Genomic DNA, 16183 nt, shown 5'->3' with positions numbered 1-16183 from the left:
ATAGAATACACCAGCTCTTGGACTATAAATGAAGTGACTGGACCTCTTGTATGGTTGCAAATATTAAATTAAGTATTATATAATATTACAACAGATATATGTATATAATATTATAACAGAGATTAAGTGCGTAGCAGTTTCTATGTTGATTGTTGCATGCCTAATTCTTGTTGTTAATTAAAGATTATTTATGTAATTTTTTTTATTATCATGTCGACTTTAATCGGAAGTCATACAATAAAAATAGCCCTAATTCAAATAAGCAATTTTCCTTTACTTTACTGTACTTATACAGTACTAGGAAATATAATACGAATTATGAAATTTTAAAATACAAATCCATAGCGAAAACATTTATTTACTGAATTAGAACAATTTTGGATGTTCTAAGAACTCAACCCACTTTTATACTACAACATATTTTTATAATATATAATACTATCAAAAAATTTAAAAATGTAACTCATAATTAATAACCCTCACTATTAATCTGAATTGTTTTGTATTTATAGTAAATTAATACATCTCCTACAGTAATAAAAATAAAATCGAAATCAATCCTAAAAAGTCAATGAACAATTTAAAATATCTTTTAATTTATACCTTAATACAATATCCATTAATTAACACATAAGTGTATTGTTTTAATTAGTTTAAGTCGCGTGAAAAGGCAAAAGGAAGTGTAAGGAAACAAGCGTGGGGGTAATTTCAGGGGGTAAACAAATAGTGCTACGTAGAGGCTACGGCGCCGACCGTAACCCGCCTCCGTAGCGGGCTACGATCTTTATTGCCACTATGTGCAAATGTTAATGTTTTATACGAGACGGAATTAGTGATACACTTTGTATTGAGTGTGCTGGAACAGGCGACAAAGACGTTCAGTGTTTACATCTTGTGAGAAGTAAATAATTCATCTACTTTTTTATCTGTTTGGTTTTGAAACAGTAGACAACGGGTACTCCACTAGCTTAATAGGAAGTGATATCTTTCGCTTATAACAGTGACATGGAAAGAAAATGTACAGTACAGTTCCTAATAATTACAATGTTAGGTATGCCTATAATAATAATTATAATAACAAAGATTAGTTTAATTGAAAGTTCTTAATAAATCTTGCATTTTGTTCACAGGTATTAGACAAGAACAAGATATTTTTGTTCGGCTCATAGATTCAGTCACAAAACAGGTAAGAAAAATTATTACTTCATTTATAATTGATTACCTACGTTGTTAACTTTCATGTGTACTATTAGTATGTGTCTATTAATTTTAAAAAATGTTGTTCTGAAAATTAATTTCATAAGGATGACGTCATAGAATATCTGAGTAATTAATAACAATAAAAATAACAGTACATGTAAGTGACGATTTATTTCTCGACCAAGAATATCAAACCATCGACCACTTCTAGCACCTAGAATACCATCCGGGCACACCACGTGACACTCACGTGCTTGCCACGTGGCAGATTGTCATCGCCGCCGCCCGATTAGGGCTAATCCACACGCCCCCCGATGGTCAGTAAATTGCATTGCGTTTGTGCACAATCATTACCATTATCTCGTGTTACAATTTTATATGATTCCACGTTGGTTCACGAGCGGGTGTCTGGTTCGTCTTTTGTTTGCGGCGTCACGAAATTTTAGATGAGATTGAAGTTCCGAAGGGGTTGATAAACTGTTTAGTTTAAATCTCTCCAAAAGGACATGTGTCATTAATTTGACACTAAGCGTTTCCTCTGAATGCAAGTAGATACACTCTATGTGTAATCGGTTGTGAATAAAATATGGATTTCTAATAACAATTTTTAAATAGTTGTGAAATTTCTTTGAAGAATTCAATCAGTGTCTTTTGTAGTCGTAGCTGTACAGCTGTAAAGGCAAACTAAGGCTCAGAAAAGATTGATATTGTCTTTTTAGTTATTACAGATTAGTATCTAAGTTAATTAAATAAAAGTAAAAATTAAAGTTACTAATGGTTAAATTAATATATTTAGTTAACATATAAAATAAAAACCAATTTGCATTGTCGTGGCTAATACTAATTTACATATCTGTAAAAAAGTTCAAAATAGCAGAGTTGATTTTTTTATAAAGTAAAGAATCACCAAAAAACAGCGAAGATCAAAACACAGACAGAAATTTCAATATAAAAATATTTGAAATTTTGTTAATTTAGAAACTTTTTAATTATACAAAATTTCCTAACTACACTCGGCTACTGATATGCTAACAAATATCGTTCCATTAACACATAATTTACCAAAAACATCATGAAACTTGGTCGTGCACCTCACATATATAATTTCAACACGTCCCGAGCTCTTAGTGTTGTGAAACAAGAGGCCAATTACGAAAGATTTATACGGCGAACATAATTAACTTAGGCCGAACGTTGTTAACTAAGAGTAACGGAATTGCGTGCGTTTGTTCTTTACTGCAATCGAGGATCGCTAGTTTATTAGGTTAACACTATGACACAGGAGATCATACAAAAACTACCTTTTCTTATTTTATACGAGATTTTTTTACATAATAAGAATATAATAATAAATATATGTTATATAACAAACTTAAAGGTTAACCGTCGCCTATATACTTGACCAGAATCACGGTAATCACGTGACTTCCGTTATACCACTCATGCCATTCTTGATTATAATAATCAAAATGTTGAGGGCTGGCATGACAGAGATATATACATACGAGAGTCTAATATTTTGATAATTGTGTTTTATAGTTTTTAATCCGTATTACGTTTTATATATATTAAAGCATGACACATATTATTGTTATTAATCAAAAGCTGAATTATTAAGTTGATACTTAAGTTAAATAACAAGAATGACACGCAAAGCAGTCGTTGAGTAAAATTGGCGATGGAAAGATGGCGTTTGGATAATAGAGAGTCGCGGTCGATTTAATTGTATTAAAACGTTAGGCTGAGGGCACACGGGCAATCAGCTAATGTCGTGCAGTACATGCGAACTCATCACGCAACATTCTGTTTCGGTGCTATGAAAAATATCAGAGTATCCCACAGTTGAAGTGGTTACAATTTCAAATATTTTTTATTGATACATAGAATTTGATAAGCCTGATTTTTATATATCTTATATGATGACAAAACGGTGCTTAGAGGCATGTAGAGGAATATTTTATTAAAGTCGTCTTTGTTTTACCTCAGTTTCACCTATTTCAGTAGCCAAGCATCCTTTCTAAGCTGTGTTGCTGTTATAGGACGAGAGTAGGTAGTGAAATTACTAAGTCCACCGTAATAGCAACTCATGTTAATGTGACAACTGTTATGCTGATCATGCATTATTATATACTATATAGCCGGAGTTTACCATTTACAAAAAAAATACTACATGACAAATCAGACTATAGGATGAGTATGAGCTCAGATCGGTACTGTAACATGCTGTTTTCTATAAAAAGATCTTAGGATTGTTTTGTTAAATCAGTTCATGATAAAAATATATGTATTGACTATCTTCTAGCAAACAGGTAACGCTAGGTCAGTAGCCAGAACCAAAAATTGAAAATCTGATGTACATAATAAAGATTAATATTTATTCTCAGAAATTTTAGAGTAAAATTTTTTGTATTTATACCAGTAGGTAGCGTAACCTCGAGGCCATATAATTTAAATAACCGGATTATTTGTGTTCCCATACTAAATCACCATCATATCAATATCTAAAACATCAATCTAGCCACCCTCTGTTTGGATATAGTCTTAAGATACTGACTCATGCTTCGTCGAATGAGATTTTGTAAAATCCCATAGAGGAACCCATAGTTTGAATAGAGAGGCGTGCGCGCAACACGTGCCCATGTGATTATGTTTACTTAACAATGTTCAAACAACATATTAATTTGGCTCTTTTTGTTGGGAAAGTGACTTTTATATGGTATTGTGGAGGAAAATATACACCATCATTAAATCCAGTTGTGGTATCTTTCGTATTATTGTAATTATGTAGTCAATGATTTATTGAGTAGATTAATGATACTTCTTGTAACAATTTATTTTGAAAATGTTATATTAAACCTATAGTCTCTAGATATAGTAAAAATTTATGTCTATTAATAATGAAATATATTATTTTTATAGAATAGAATAGAATAGAAAATCATTTATTCAAATAAACTTACATTGAAGCACTTTTGAATAGTCATTACATTTTTTAATCTACCGCTCGTTCGGAAAGCTGTCTCATCACAAGAACAACGAGCAAGAAACTTGCGTGTTGCTCTTTTAAATAATTTTATTATTACTTTACATTTTTAGGTTTAAGTGTGTGAATACAAACCACCAATTAGCACTAATTCTATTAAATACTCAAATAGAAATAATATTGAATATATAACCAACTGGTTAAACAATTAATAAGAGGAAATCAGTCATAGTGATTAGAGCAGACCAGTCCCTACAAGCAGCACCCGTTCACGAGTATGACGGATGAGCCAGCCATCACTGGGCTCGACCATATTTTAGGGAGCCCAATGACCCGGCCCACCACGCCGCCACAAGTCTGGACATTTTAGTGAGCATGACTACTCAAAACACTAGACTACGTCAAAGCTACTTACAATTGCTATCTGATAGTTATAGTATTCACATTTTACATAAGAATGCATGTGGCAATCAATACAAAAACCGCTACGCTTTCATATTTCTAAAATCAATCAATTAAATCAAGAAAGCAATGAGAAAATTAAATAGTCATATATTAAATAGTCCCTAACTTAAAAAGAGGGGAGTTATAAGTTTGACGTATCTGTGAATCTGTCCATGGACCAATTATGATGCCGTTTTTACCCGAGGTAGATTGTAAAAATGTTCGGTGAGGTATTTAGGTACTATTATTTACAAAAGTACTGAAGTCATAATATTAACAATAGCCATAAAACGCTGGTACAGACTGCTGGTACGGTGACTTGCTTTTGTAGGGCACATAAATCACATTTAATTTTTCTTGAATGTCTCCTAATTACAACTATTTGAAGTGCTATCTATAATTATTATATACGTCAGTGCATTTAATAAATTGTATAGTTGTAATATCTTTTACGCCAATTATCTTAACAGACGGATCACATTACTAAAATTCAGAGAACTGTAATTGTTCATGCGACTTCGTCTGTTTTCTTTGAAATAAAGGCCTGTCCGTCTTAGTGAGACAATCTGCAATAATAGATTGTATATTCATCATATTCATTTTCATTCATTCATATTAAAAATACTACATGTATTGTTGCCATCATGTTTGTGAGGAGAAATAAATAAATCATATTATTATTATTATATTCAATTAGTCGATTAGACGTGAAAAGGTAAAAAACAGACGGATGCATGCTTTCGCAATTATATCATAATATTAGTGTGGATTTGTGATTAGCTAATCAATTAATAACTAAATGAATATCAGCTGTATTTGTCGGAACTCGGAATATATTAAAATTTTACATGAGTTGAATTTGCTAAAAAACATTTGGATATTTCCACTTAATGACACCATGTGAAAGAGCTTGTATTTAATAAGAATCGTAATACTGATAAGGCAGATTCTATTTTTCAGTTATAAAATCCTAAATAAGATGCAGTTGTAGTAACATTTTCTTTAATATTTTTGTTAGAACATCTAGCAGAGAAAGAGAGTAGAGATAAAATCAGTTTTATAACACAGTACTCTTTGTTTAGTGTAGTTTTTTTTATTGCAAGACAGTATTCTAGGACGCAGTCTGGTCGCGTTGTCGCTCATGTAAATCACGCCAGTACTGTTGGCCGGGCACTGCATCTTGCCTCGCATCTACAAACTTTTTGCATTTTGTTTGCTATATAAATCTTCTAAAATGGTGTTCGCAAAGATTAGATAGAATTTTTATTTTGAGCTATTACTTTTTATACTTTTGTTCTGGCTGTTCTTATAAATAATGGTAGTATATTTTAAGTTAGTGGCCAACACAGTCTTAAGATTTTATCTATAGAAATAGAGATGACATAAATTGATAAAATTACTAGTTACGGTACGAAAAAGTTTTCATATTCTCTAAAACATAGTGTATTTTCAATTTTTTAGATCAAACTTTTGTGCCGATAATTAATATTACGAAGTCATATATACTAAAAATAATCTCACGAGGTTTGTTTGTCTCTGATATTCTTTAGTAAAGACCAATTCATGAAAATTGGTTAATTAATAGCAGTTCCTAAAATGAGAACCAATTTTATTTGATATAGAATTATTCAAGATTCAATTAGTTTATATTTCCTTTAATATATATATCCAATGTTATTAAAATTTTGATCGGATTATTTGTACAGTATAATTAAACATAATTAAAAACGAAAATAAGCATACTTAGATAAATCAGTAGCGAACCTTATTTTTTTATGACCCCACAAATTCCCCAGAGATTGAATCCCAAGCGAGGTGGGGTTCTCCAGGGGCAAGGGACACTGGTTGGCCGGTTTCTCCTGGGACACTACCGGTCTAGGGGTTAGAAACGATCTCTATAATATTTTAGTTTTTATTTCTGTTTAGTCTTAGTAACTTTTTTTGCTAACTTGTGGTGTGACTGCTCATCAAAGCACCGTAGATTGTACTACACAATGATAATATTTATAAATAAAGAACTTATTAGACGTGTTTATAAATATAAAAAAAAACTACCGAGAGTGTCGAAGCCGTAGCCCTGGGATTTACTATTTCATCTACAAAGTATTTAAAAGTGTTTTTTTTTTAACTAAATATCGTATATATTAGAGAGTATCGTGAATTTACTAAATCAATTATAAAGTTGTGATTCCATTTGCCGACAATAAAAAAAATATTTATACATATTTCTAACTGTCTCTTCAATATGCTTACAGTTAACAATTAACAAAACATAACAAATAACTTAGGTAGAATTCTAAGTTGTTTGTCATGTTTTGTCAATTCTAAGCACAAATTTGTCATATAAATGTCGTAGTTGCCGGTAATTAAGGTTGCGCTTAGTATAATAAATACATTCCAATGTATTATATATAATGTAACTGTGTTGGTGACCTAATAAATAAATAATTAAAATAAACGCAAACATAGATAAATAACCAATTGAAACCAATTGAATCCAAGAGACTGTGGTATACTCACATCGGCCAGGTTTGATTTAAGTATGTATACCTAGCGAAATATGCACATGTCAAGTTTTGCATTCACCATGACATCGACAATTGACAATGCCTCTTATTCCATCTGGAATAACTGTCGTAATTTTTTTTACATATTACATTTTTTTATATATTGTAATAAACATAATATACATAGCATTATGTATATTACAATATATAAAAAAATACATTTAGGGTAATAATTTACACATATAATGTATACACATACTATATGTATGTACACTTAATTACCTATTACAATATAGTTACATAAAATAAATATAGAAATCTCGATGGTAATTCCAGAACTCATTAGAATTACGACCACCTGATGCCCGCATCCCCTTACTTAAATCTGTTAACGCAGAAAATATCCAAAACAAAACTTCAACCCCAAGCTATTTTGGTGGCAGAGCTTAAATACTCGTATGAGCCTTGAATACATATTGTAGACAGACCCTACCAACGAATCCCGCCAAATCCTCAGCACAAAAGATGATAAGGCCCCGCTATTTCATATTCAATTAAATATTTTGTCGAGGATAAAAGAATCTATCTTTTGGATTTGGGGGATGTTCCCAGTTAATGTCTTGTAACATGTAACTATTGTGCAATTACATTGTTAGAATATCTAATGAAATGCACATACTATCTCTTTAATGTAATATAAGTGCTCCACATATGTAACTATATTTTACTATTAATAATTTTTAAATTAAGAGTTTTAGTTGTAAAAGAGATGATTTAAATAAATCAAAAAAATATTTCATTATATAATAATAGTAGTAACAATGTACAGAGTGAAATGTGGCATGTCAAGTATTGCGTTCAGCATCTTGTTGACAGTTAAAATTTCTGTTAGTTCCCAATCTGATATCCGTCGTAAATTTATATTTATGTTTGTTAATATGTACTAGTGTCCCACTTCGACTTCTCCTCAGTGTACATAATTGTGAGTTATGTATTAACATAATAATACAACTATACAATCTATGTTAATTAGCAATAATGTACCTTCAAAATAGTGAAAAAATATCTCATACTTAGTAATAAACCTTTAATAACAGTGAAAAATTTCTCAAATGGGTCTAGAGTTTACTTTTCCCATAACATTTTTTTCGTTTTTCAGTCTATGATATATACTGCTACACATCTTTTTTAAGCAAATCGTTGTGTTTTAAATAATTGAAAATGCGCTGTTAACATTTTGTTTTATGAAACTTATAAAAATATTGATCCCCTGCAAAGGTCAGGAGGAACTATACAAATGCATTATGCAAATAATGAAGTGCTATTATGCAAAGAGGGGTGCATAATATTAGCAAAAAGTAATAGCATAATGAAGACGGAACATTTTATCTTATCTGTCATCCAATTTTTTAATTAATATCTCAAATTTTGGATCTAAATTATCATAGAGAAATATTCTTTGGTTTAAACAAATTTTGAAGCTTAAAATAAAAAATTGTAAATACATAGTACTTTTTTTTTATAATGCGTCTCTTATTTAATGATATAAGTTGCAAATTCAGAAAATTCAGGAGAGAGAATCTGTAGTATTTTAGTCATGGAGCGTGTAGGGCAATGTATGGATCGTTAAAATAAAAGTATTGTTTATAAATTTTTATTTTAAGTTGTGTGCAGGTAAATGAAATGATCCACCCGCAATAACGGCATACACTAGCTGGTCAGCATTGGAGGATGATACAATGAGTATGAACTGTTAATGAAGTCAGTTAAGACTACTACTACTATTAGAATAACGTATTTACAGGAATTAACAACGAGGGTTTCCAGTGAAGACCGCGTGGAGGTCGTTTATGGAGGAGGCATATGGTTAGGAATGGCGTCACTAATTCCCATTACTGAAAATCTATTCTTCATTGTGGCAGATGTAAAATCTCGATTATATTAGATATTGATGGAAGTATAATAGAAAAGAAAGAAGAACATATTGAGTTCACTATAATTTTTGTTTCAGCCTATCGTTTACGAGGGTCAAGATAAAAATCCAGAAATGTGCAGGGTTTTACTTACGCATGAAGTTATGTGCAGGTATGTATAAAATTGAATAAGTCATCATCAGAATTTGTAATAAAATTTAATAAGTTGTTAATGTTATATGCTTATGCTCTATGTTTAGATAATGAGAGATATATAGGTAGATGTGATTTATATGTATTTTACACTAAATACAGTAACTGTCTTTAGCATCCTATCTTGAGCTACTCTGTTTCAACTTACCTCAAGCCTTTCATACAGAACTATGTACGTTAATCAAATACATAATATAGAGAAAGCTACTGGTAAATGCAAATAAACTAGATGTGTAGGATCTTGTAATTTCGTGTTATTGACAGTTCGCGAATTTACCAGACAGTAGGGTCAGTTATATGTAGTTACAAATGAAAGTGACTCCGAAAACTCAGAAAAACGTCAAATTTAAGTTTTGTTTCCTTATATTTACAATCAGACTTGAAACACGGTAATACTACAACTCTTTTTTATTGTCTATATTAGTTTCAAAGTAAGGGTGTAGAATCAGGAATATTTCTACGAATCCGATTCATACAAATGTCACTAATAATAAATTATTTATTATTACGATGACAAGAATATACTACTGAATTCTTGCTTGTCATCTTTTCTCAAACATAATGGTATACGTGGACATTATTTGCTCAGTGAATCTATGTGTTATATTTTTTATTACATTACTTTTAAATTTTTATTTCATGCATTTTCTATTGAAATGAAGTAGGTATTTTTATGTTTATATGTAAATAGTACCTAATCACTACATACACACCAACTATACGCGGTTAATAATACACTTTTTACTGATATTAGTAAATGCTTATCTATTTATTTTTCTACTTTTATGTATTAAAATATAAAATAATATTGTTAAACCTATGTACTTTGCAACATTCACATATATTCTTAAAAATAATATATGTAAAGTATAAGTCCTTTTAAATATATTAAGTTTTAAAGACTTTTATTGAAAAGTTGTTACACAGACCTACATTCTGTGAGCACCGTTCTCTCATAACTCGGCAAAAGTCTGCTAAAGCTAAAGAAGTGAATGTCCTGATTAATTTAAACATTTGTTTGGGGTGGTTTTTCCGGTTGTAACAGGAGAGTATCGTCTCGCCAGCGTCTCAATGTGTAGGTGTTTATAAACACGCGACCGCATTTGTGTGAGCAATTAAAATTTTATTCCACCTTAGTCGCAGTGTTGTTGTCTCAATCGGTCCACTATGTTTGTCCCACTTGCTCGTCTTCAGGGGAGGAGTCTCGAGGGAGTCTGTCCTTTCAATGTCTTTGCCCTTTGCGCCGAGGAACCCCTGTAGAGCGCGTGCAGTGCAGTGTATATCGTATTCGATTAACATGGATATGACACGTCCACATTAACTGTACATTTAAAAAAATATAATATTTATCTTATGAGGAGATACGAAGCAGGAAGCAGATAATTACGAATACCTATTAATTTGTCAATTTAATAATGAAAACAAAGAGATATACACAATAATTTACAATATTATTGCGAAAACGACGAGACGTAAATTTAATAAGAATTAAATAGATATATAAATAAATATTAAAACTGCAGAGGACATCGAATAACATGCATACGGAAAAATGGGATGCTCCCTTTTCTGGTCAAAAAATGCTTGAATATTAATAATATTAAATTGGTAATAGTATCATAAAATAGTTGAGTTATTTTTCAAATTTGTAAGTAAATACATTTATAATAAAAGAAAGACATATTTCTTTTAATACTTCGGTATATGAAGTCATATCTACTATAAATCGGTCAGATGAGTCATACGCATTTCTGAAACCCTGCGATACATTTACTAAGAACGTACTCGTAATGTTATCTGTCTTAGGAATATATTGACTTTTCTACAAGAAATATCCCTTAAAGTTACAGACACTTCACATTTTTAATCTTAAATCTATTTCGATATGTAAGTACGATTCTCCATGATATTCAGTGTTTTTTTTTTCAGTCGGTGTTGTGACAAGAAAAGCTGCGGTAACCGAAACGAAACGCCTTCAGATCCTGTTATAATTGACAGGTGAGTAAATTATAATAATATTTTGACTGAAATAATTAGTACCGAGTGGAACAAACTCTTTTCATTTGTTCCACGGATATTAAGTTTTATTATTGGTGATGATACAATACCATTATTTATACCTAATATTAAAATGACTTCAGTTGGATAACAATGAGTGATTAAATTATATATTTTTTATGTAAATTAAAGAAATAATATAAATAACAAACAAATTGACATGGAACATGCCAACCGACGCGAATGGCCCCATATAAATCACTGCATGAATTTTTCACTTAAAAAGGCGTCACGCCTTAGTACCCTGTAATTTCACTGCCATATCACTTCAAACTAGACAACAGTTTTTACAGTTATGTAATGCCACTAATAGATGAATCAGATGTACTCGCGCAGACGAAATTTTATAAAATCTAGCACGCTGGAAATATTTACTAAATGTGTCTTGAAGATTCGTGTTAGAATTTGGAATGTCATAAAGACTAAACGACAAACGATGTACAAAACGATATAAAGGCATTAAAGTTTTCTATCATTTAAAAAAATAACTCCAGTTGTTGAAAATTGGTATACTTCTATTTTCGATTTATCAACCACAATGACTGTTTTCAAAAGTTTTCACAGCAAATGCATTTTCGCATTATACCTACACTAACTTTAGATTACGCGTTGCCATTTTTGTTTGCGGCTCTGATAAAGGAGGAGTTAATGTATTTGTTTATGGTATTACTGTATTTATTTGTAGTCTTTATACTGATAGTGAAGATAATGTTGATTTTGTTTAATAAGCTGAACCTCGGTTCAGCTTATTCTAATATATAGGGCTCCTTCAATAGATTCCATTTACACATACACAATAGGTTCCATGCCCTTATATCATCCTCCCACCTCTTTTTCTGTCACCCTCGTTTCCTTTTTTGATTTCTTGGATACTAATCTAAGACATCCTTGGTCCATTTCTATAGTATTATTTACTGTAAGTACGTATTAAATTTAGTTTTATTATACAACGTCTGTAATCATTTAAACCAATAACTTAAAATATTTTTGTTAGTTTAGTTTCGTATTTGTCAACTGCAGTGCAGGGATGGTAAACACAAAATATTGTCTTGCTTGAGAGACATCCATATACTATATGTATAAATGAATTTGACTTAGAATATTCAAGGAAAATGTTTAAAAAAAGTATACTTTGTTCATTGATAGATACATCGATACATTCTCTGTAAGTATAGTTGATTTTGTGAATGTAATACAAAGAAACTATTTATTTATATCCATACCATAGAACTTTGATTAGAATCACACAAATAAAAACAGAACAAAATGAGTGCCACAAATTAGCTCTACTATTCCCGACCTCCCGCTGACGTATTCATTTATTCTCGATATTGAACAATTCTTTCGGGAGGAACCCGGGCTAATCAGGCTGACAAATACTAAAATTTCAATAGAACACCGCTCGAACTATTGATAACTGGGGAGGTGGGCATGTCGTAGTGCTGTGATGCTTTTATATTCGATCCTTTTTCGGAAATTCAATAGAGATAGGCGTATTTCATTGAGGATACCGTTAATTTCAATTTAGGGCTGATGAATTTAATATAATAAACATGCTGATAGATCATATACGCTTCATCTTTAATACATATGAATAAAATAAAGAACGCTGCCTCGTATGTCTGTAGAAATAATTTGACTAAAATAACTAAATGCCAACAGACTATGACTAGTGACTACCTACTTGACAAAGGTTTAGTTAAGTAATATAATGTTATACTACCCATTCCAAATCGGGTCGGTCACTAGTTTATTTCTAAATACAACAATTATCGTATGCCAATTTAATTTCACACAAAATCTTAAACATTTATTATTAGAGGTGTCTCTAGGCAAGTTTTTTGATCGTATTTCTTGTGATGAGCCTTCCGAACGAGCTGTAGAATAAAAAAAATGTGTCTATTCAAATATGCTTATAATAAATTTTCTAAATAAAGAGTATTTCTATTACTATTTTATTAATTTTCCTAAATATAATGATAAAGACATATAGTCAAAGTGCATTACCTAATGGGGTACCCTAACATCTCTATGAAAGGTATGCGTGACTACGAGCCCTTTATGTAGCCAATTTACCTACTCATTCCAAATTTAACTTACTATAGGTTAGATCAATTAGCTTAAAATACCGTCACGTAAGAACTGTTAGTTACGCTTGGGTTAGTTCATTGTAATAAGATTCTCCTTTCAACCTTAAACTCCTATTTATCCGTAAGTTCTATGTAATTTGTTAAAGTTGGTAAATATATTATTGTATTTATTATTTTTATCAAATTAGTGTATATTGGTAATGCATATTTATATGTTCTTCTATAAATTTAAACATGAAATATACGATACTAGTATTATCATATTATAAAATTTATAGGAGACTGGACCTTAAACTAGATCGGAGATCTGTATCTTAGGAATCAAGGCCTACCCATATGCACTGTGGTGTCTAAAATAAGTTTGAAAGCAAATTAAATTTAAAAAAACATAAGATAATACAATATATATATTAATGTAGTTAATACAGCCTTAAAAATAATATTTTAATGGTAATTAAAAAATAATATTTATTGGAGTTTAATATGGAGAGGCCGAGAGAGGTCACTATTATTTGTATTGAGGCCGATTTCCAAAATAACGTCTATTAAACGCTAAAGTTTAAAAATGCAGATCACGGTATGGTCGATACGGTATTTAAATATATTACAAAATGAAACATATGTCTTTTATTGTCATTCTATCATTTATACACCAACCCTACCTAACCAACGGGCTTTGTAATTCGCTCGATTCAAATTTTTTACCTTGAAAACAAAAAAAAAATCGACATCGGCCTTTGTGATCCAACTTTCCTTTGCTTTCGGCGGGGCATGAAGTTGATCGTGGAAATTTTCTAACTGTGAATAAACTTGTGATTTTTCAACGTTTGATGTAAATTAAGGCCCGTTTTGCATGCAGAGTTCATTATTAGACGTTGATGTGTAAAATTGCCTTTACGGCCTCTGTTAGATTAATATTCATATATTTTTTGTTGTTTTGGAATTGTAACAAGTACTTTGTTATGATGTTAAGAGGAACAACAGTATAATGTGGATACCATAAGACAGGACAGAATAAGGCATTTTTTCTTCTTGTTTTCATGAATTATAATTGACATTTAATCGCTACTAAAATCTTAAAAAGAACAAAAACTGAATTACGAAATTATTTTATCTTTATTAATCATAATAAAGACTCCTTTATAAAATTGAAAGACTAAGCTTTTAATTTTGTTGATCCTTAATTTCTTTATGAAAATGTTTCATAAAAATAAAGAGTTCTTGCAGAAATGTATAAAAAAAATACGTTTGTGAGTGACTATGAAATAATAACATACACGACTAAATATTATTTTATCATTATAACGAAAATAGATTTATGGATATAAGAACATAATATAAACTTGTCGCTTGTGTATTCAACAATAATCCATCAGTCCATATAACCCGGCCTCACCCATGTAGGTACGTACACTCGCGAACTAATGTGATAATTGAAATTGTGCAATTGCGTGCGAAACGCGCCCAGCACCGTATTCATTACTATATTCTGTTTTTTTGCAATTTGTTTTTTTATTTTGTGTTTCATTGTCGTCGCTACTGAAATGATACGTTTTTTGATGGTTCAATTAATTTATGGTGGCGTCGTGAGCACTCATTCAGTAAATGGATGAGTGAAGTATATTGCACTTTTATAAGTTAATGTCAATAATTTAGTTACATGTTAGTATAAATTATTTACATTTATGGCTTGACATTGTCATCGTCTTTTTTCGCCGAATTATCCAGATTTTCTACTTTATGGATATATGACTGTAAACTGTTATAGAAGACGGTCCTGAGCCACTCTCAACTGAAGACTTGTGATGATTTGTATAAAATGATTATAACATTAAGTATCCCCCATTAAGCAAAAGATTAAGTACATAGTAATATGAATTTAAACATATTCTATGTTTGTCAGCATGAGGTTTGTTCTAAAGAATCTTTTCTTCCTATTTATGACAGATTTTATGAGTTCATTTTATACAACTTAAAAATCTCTTATGGTTCCATTATTGGTCAGATGACCTATCCCAATAAGACAAAAATTTTGTTCACGTTTACTATTTTATTTGGACCTTACTCTCGTTCTCTTGCACTAACTTATTTGTTCTTTATTGTTATCTTAGTCACAACTTATGGTATCTTTGAGATGCAAGTAAACTTCAGGCTGTACGTGCGTTTATTAAAATGGATTGAGAATGTCGTCGTAAATTTATTTATAATCGATAAATCCAATGACTTGAACTGGAACTTGTTCACGTGTATTTACAAATTAAGTGTGTTTGGTTTAAAAAGTTTGGAAATGGTATAAACTCACAATGGAATTATAAAACGCGTTCGAGTATCGATAACACGACGAATAATTGACGTAACAGTAAAAGCAGGCAACAATCCAGAACCCTTCGAATCAGCAGCAATTTGTTAAGTGGATTTTTGCCCGAGACACGCTCGCGGCTCGTTGCGCTTCTGTACACAATTTCATTATCTCTGCCCGCCTGCCCGCGGCCGACTCTACTATTAACTTATGCGATGCTGTGTTCATCTATGGAAATTCGAATTTATATTTTTGAAATTACTATTATTAATTATATTCTATATTTGAATGATATTAAATCTTTCTTTTTCCCGAAATTTATGGATTGCCAGTTTATCACCAAAAATCGTAAATAAAACTACCGCATTAACCAAGGCCAGTTTATCAGATGGACTTGAAAATGAAAATGAATTTAAAGCAACGGATCCCCATGCAATCACTTAAGAATTATATGAAGCGTAATGATTAAGATGTTT

The 16183-nt window shown here is 30.9% G+C and overlaps 1 protein-coding gene across 6 annotated transcripts in view; it reads left to right on the top strand.

The window, feature by feature from the left end:
- The window catches only part of LOC131844970 (transcription factor collier), a 66310-nt gene that overhangs the window by 13731 nt on the left and 36396 nt on the right, over positions 1-16183 (top strand). For all 6 annotated transcript variants that reach the window (XM_059193972.1, XM_059193971.1, XM_059193970.1 and 3 more), the window contains exons 5-7: positions 1131-1186; positions 9146-9219; positions 11190-11258. In XM_059193972.1, coding sequence (XP_059049955.1) covers positions 1131-1186; positions 9146-9219; positions 11190-11258 — 199 coding nt within the window. The remainder of the gene's footprint in view (positions 1-1130; positions 1187-9145; positions 9220-11189; positions 11259-16183) is intronic.

This window comes from Achroia grisella, unplaced genomic scaffold, assembly GCF_030625045.1.
Source record: "Achroia grisella isolate CSIRO2021 unplaced genomic scaffold, CSIRO_AGI_Agris_v1 utg445, whole genome shotgun sequence".
NCBI lineage: Eukaryota > Metazoa > Arthropoda > Insecta > Lepidoptera > Pyralidae > Achroia > Achroia grisella.
This window is presented reverse-complemented; position numbering and strand designations above follow the sequence as displayed.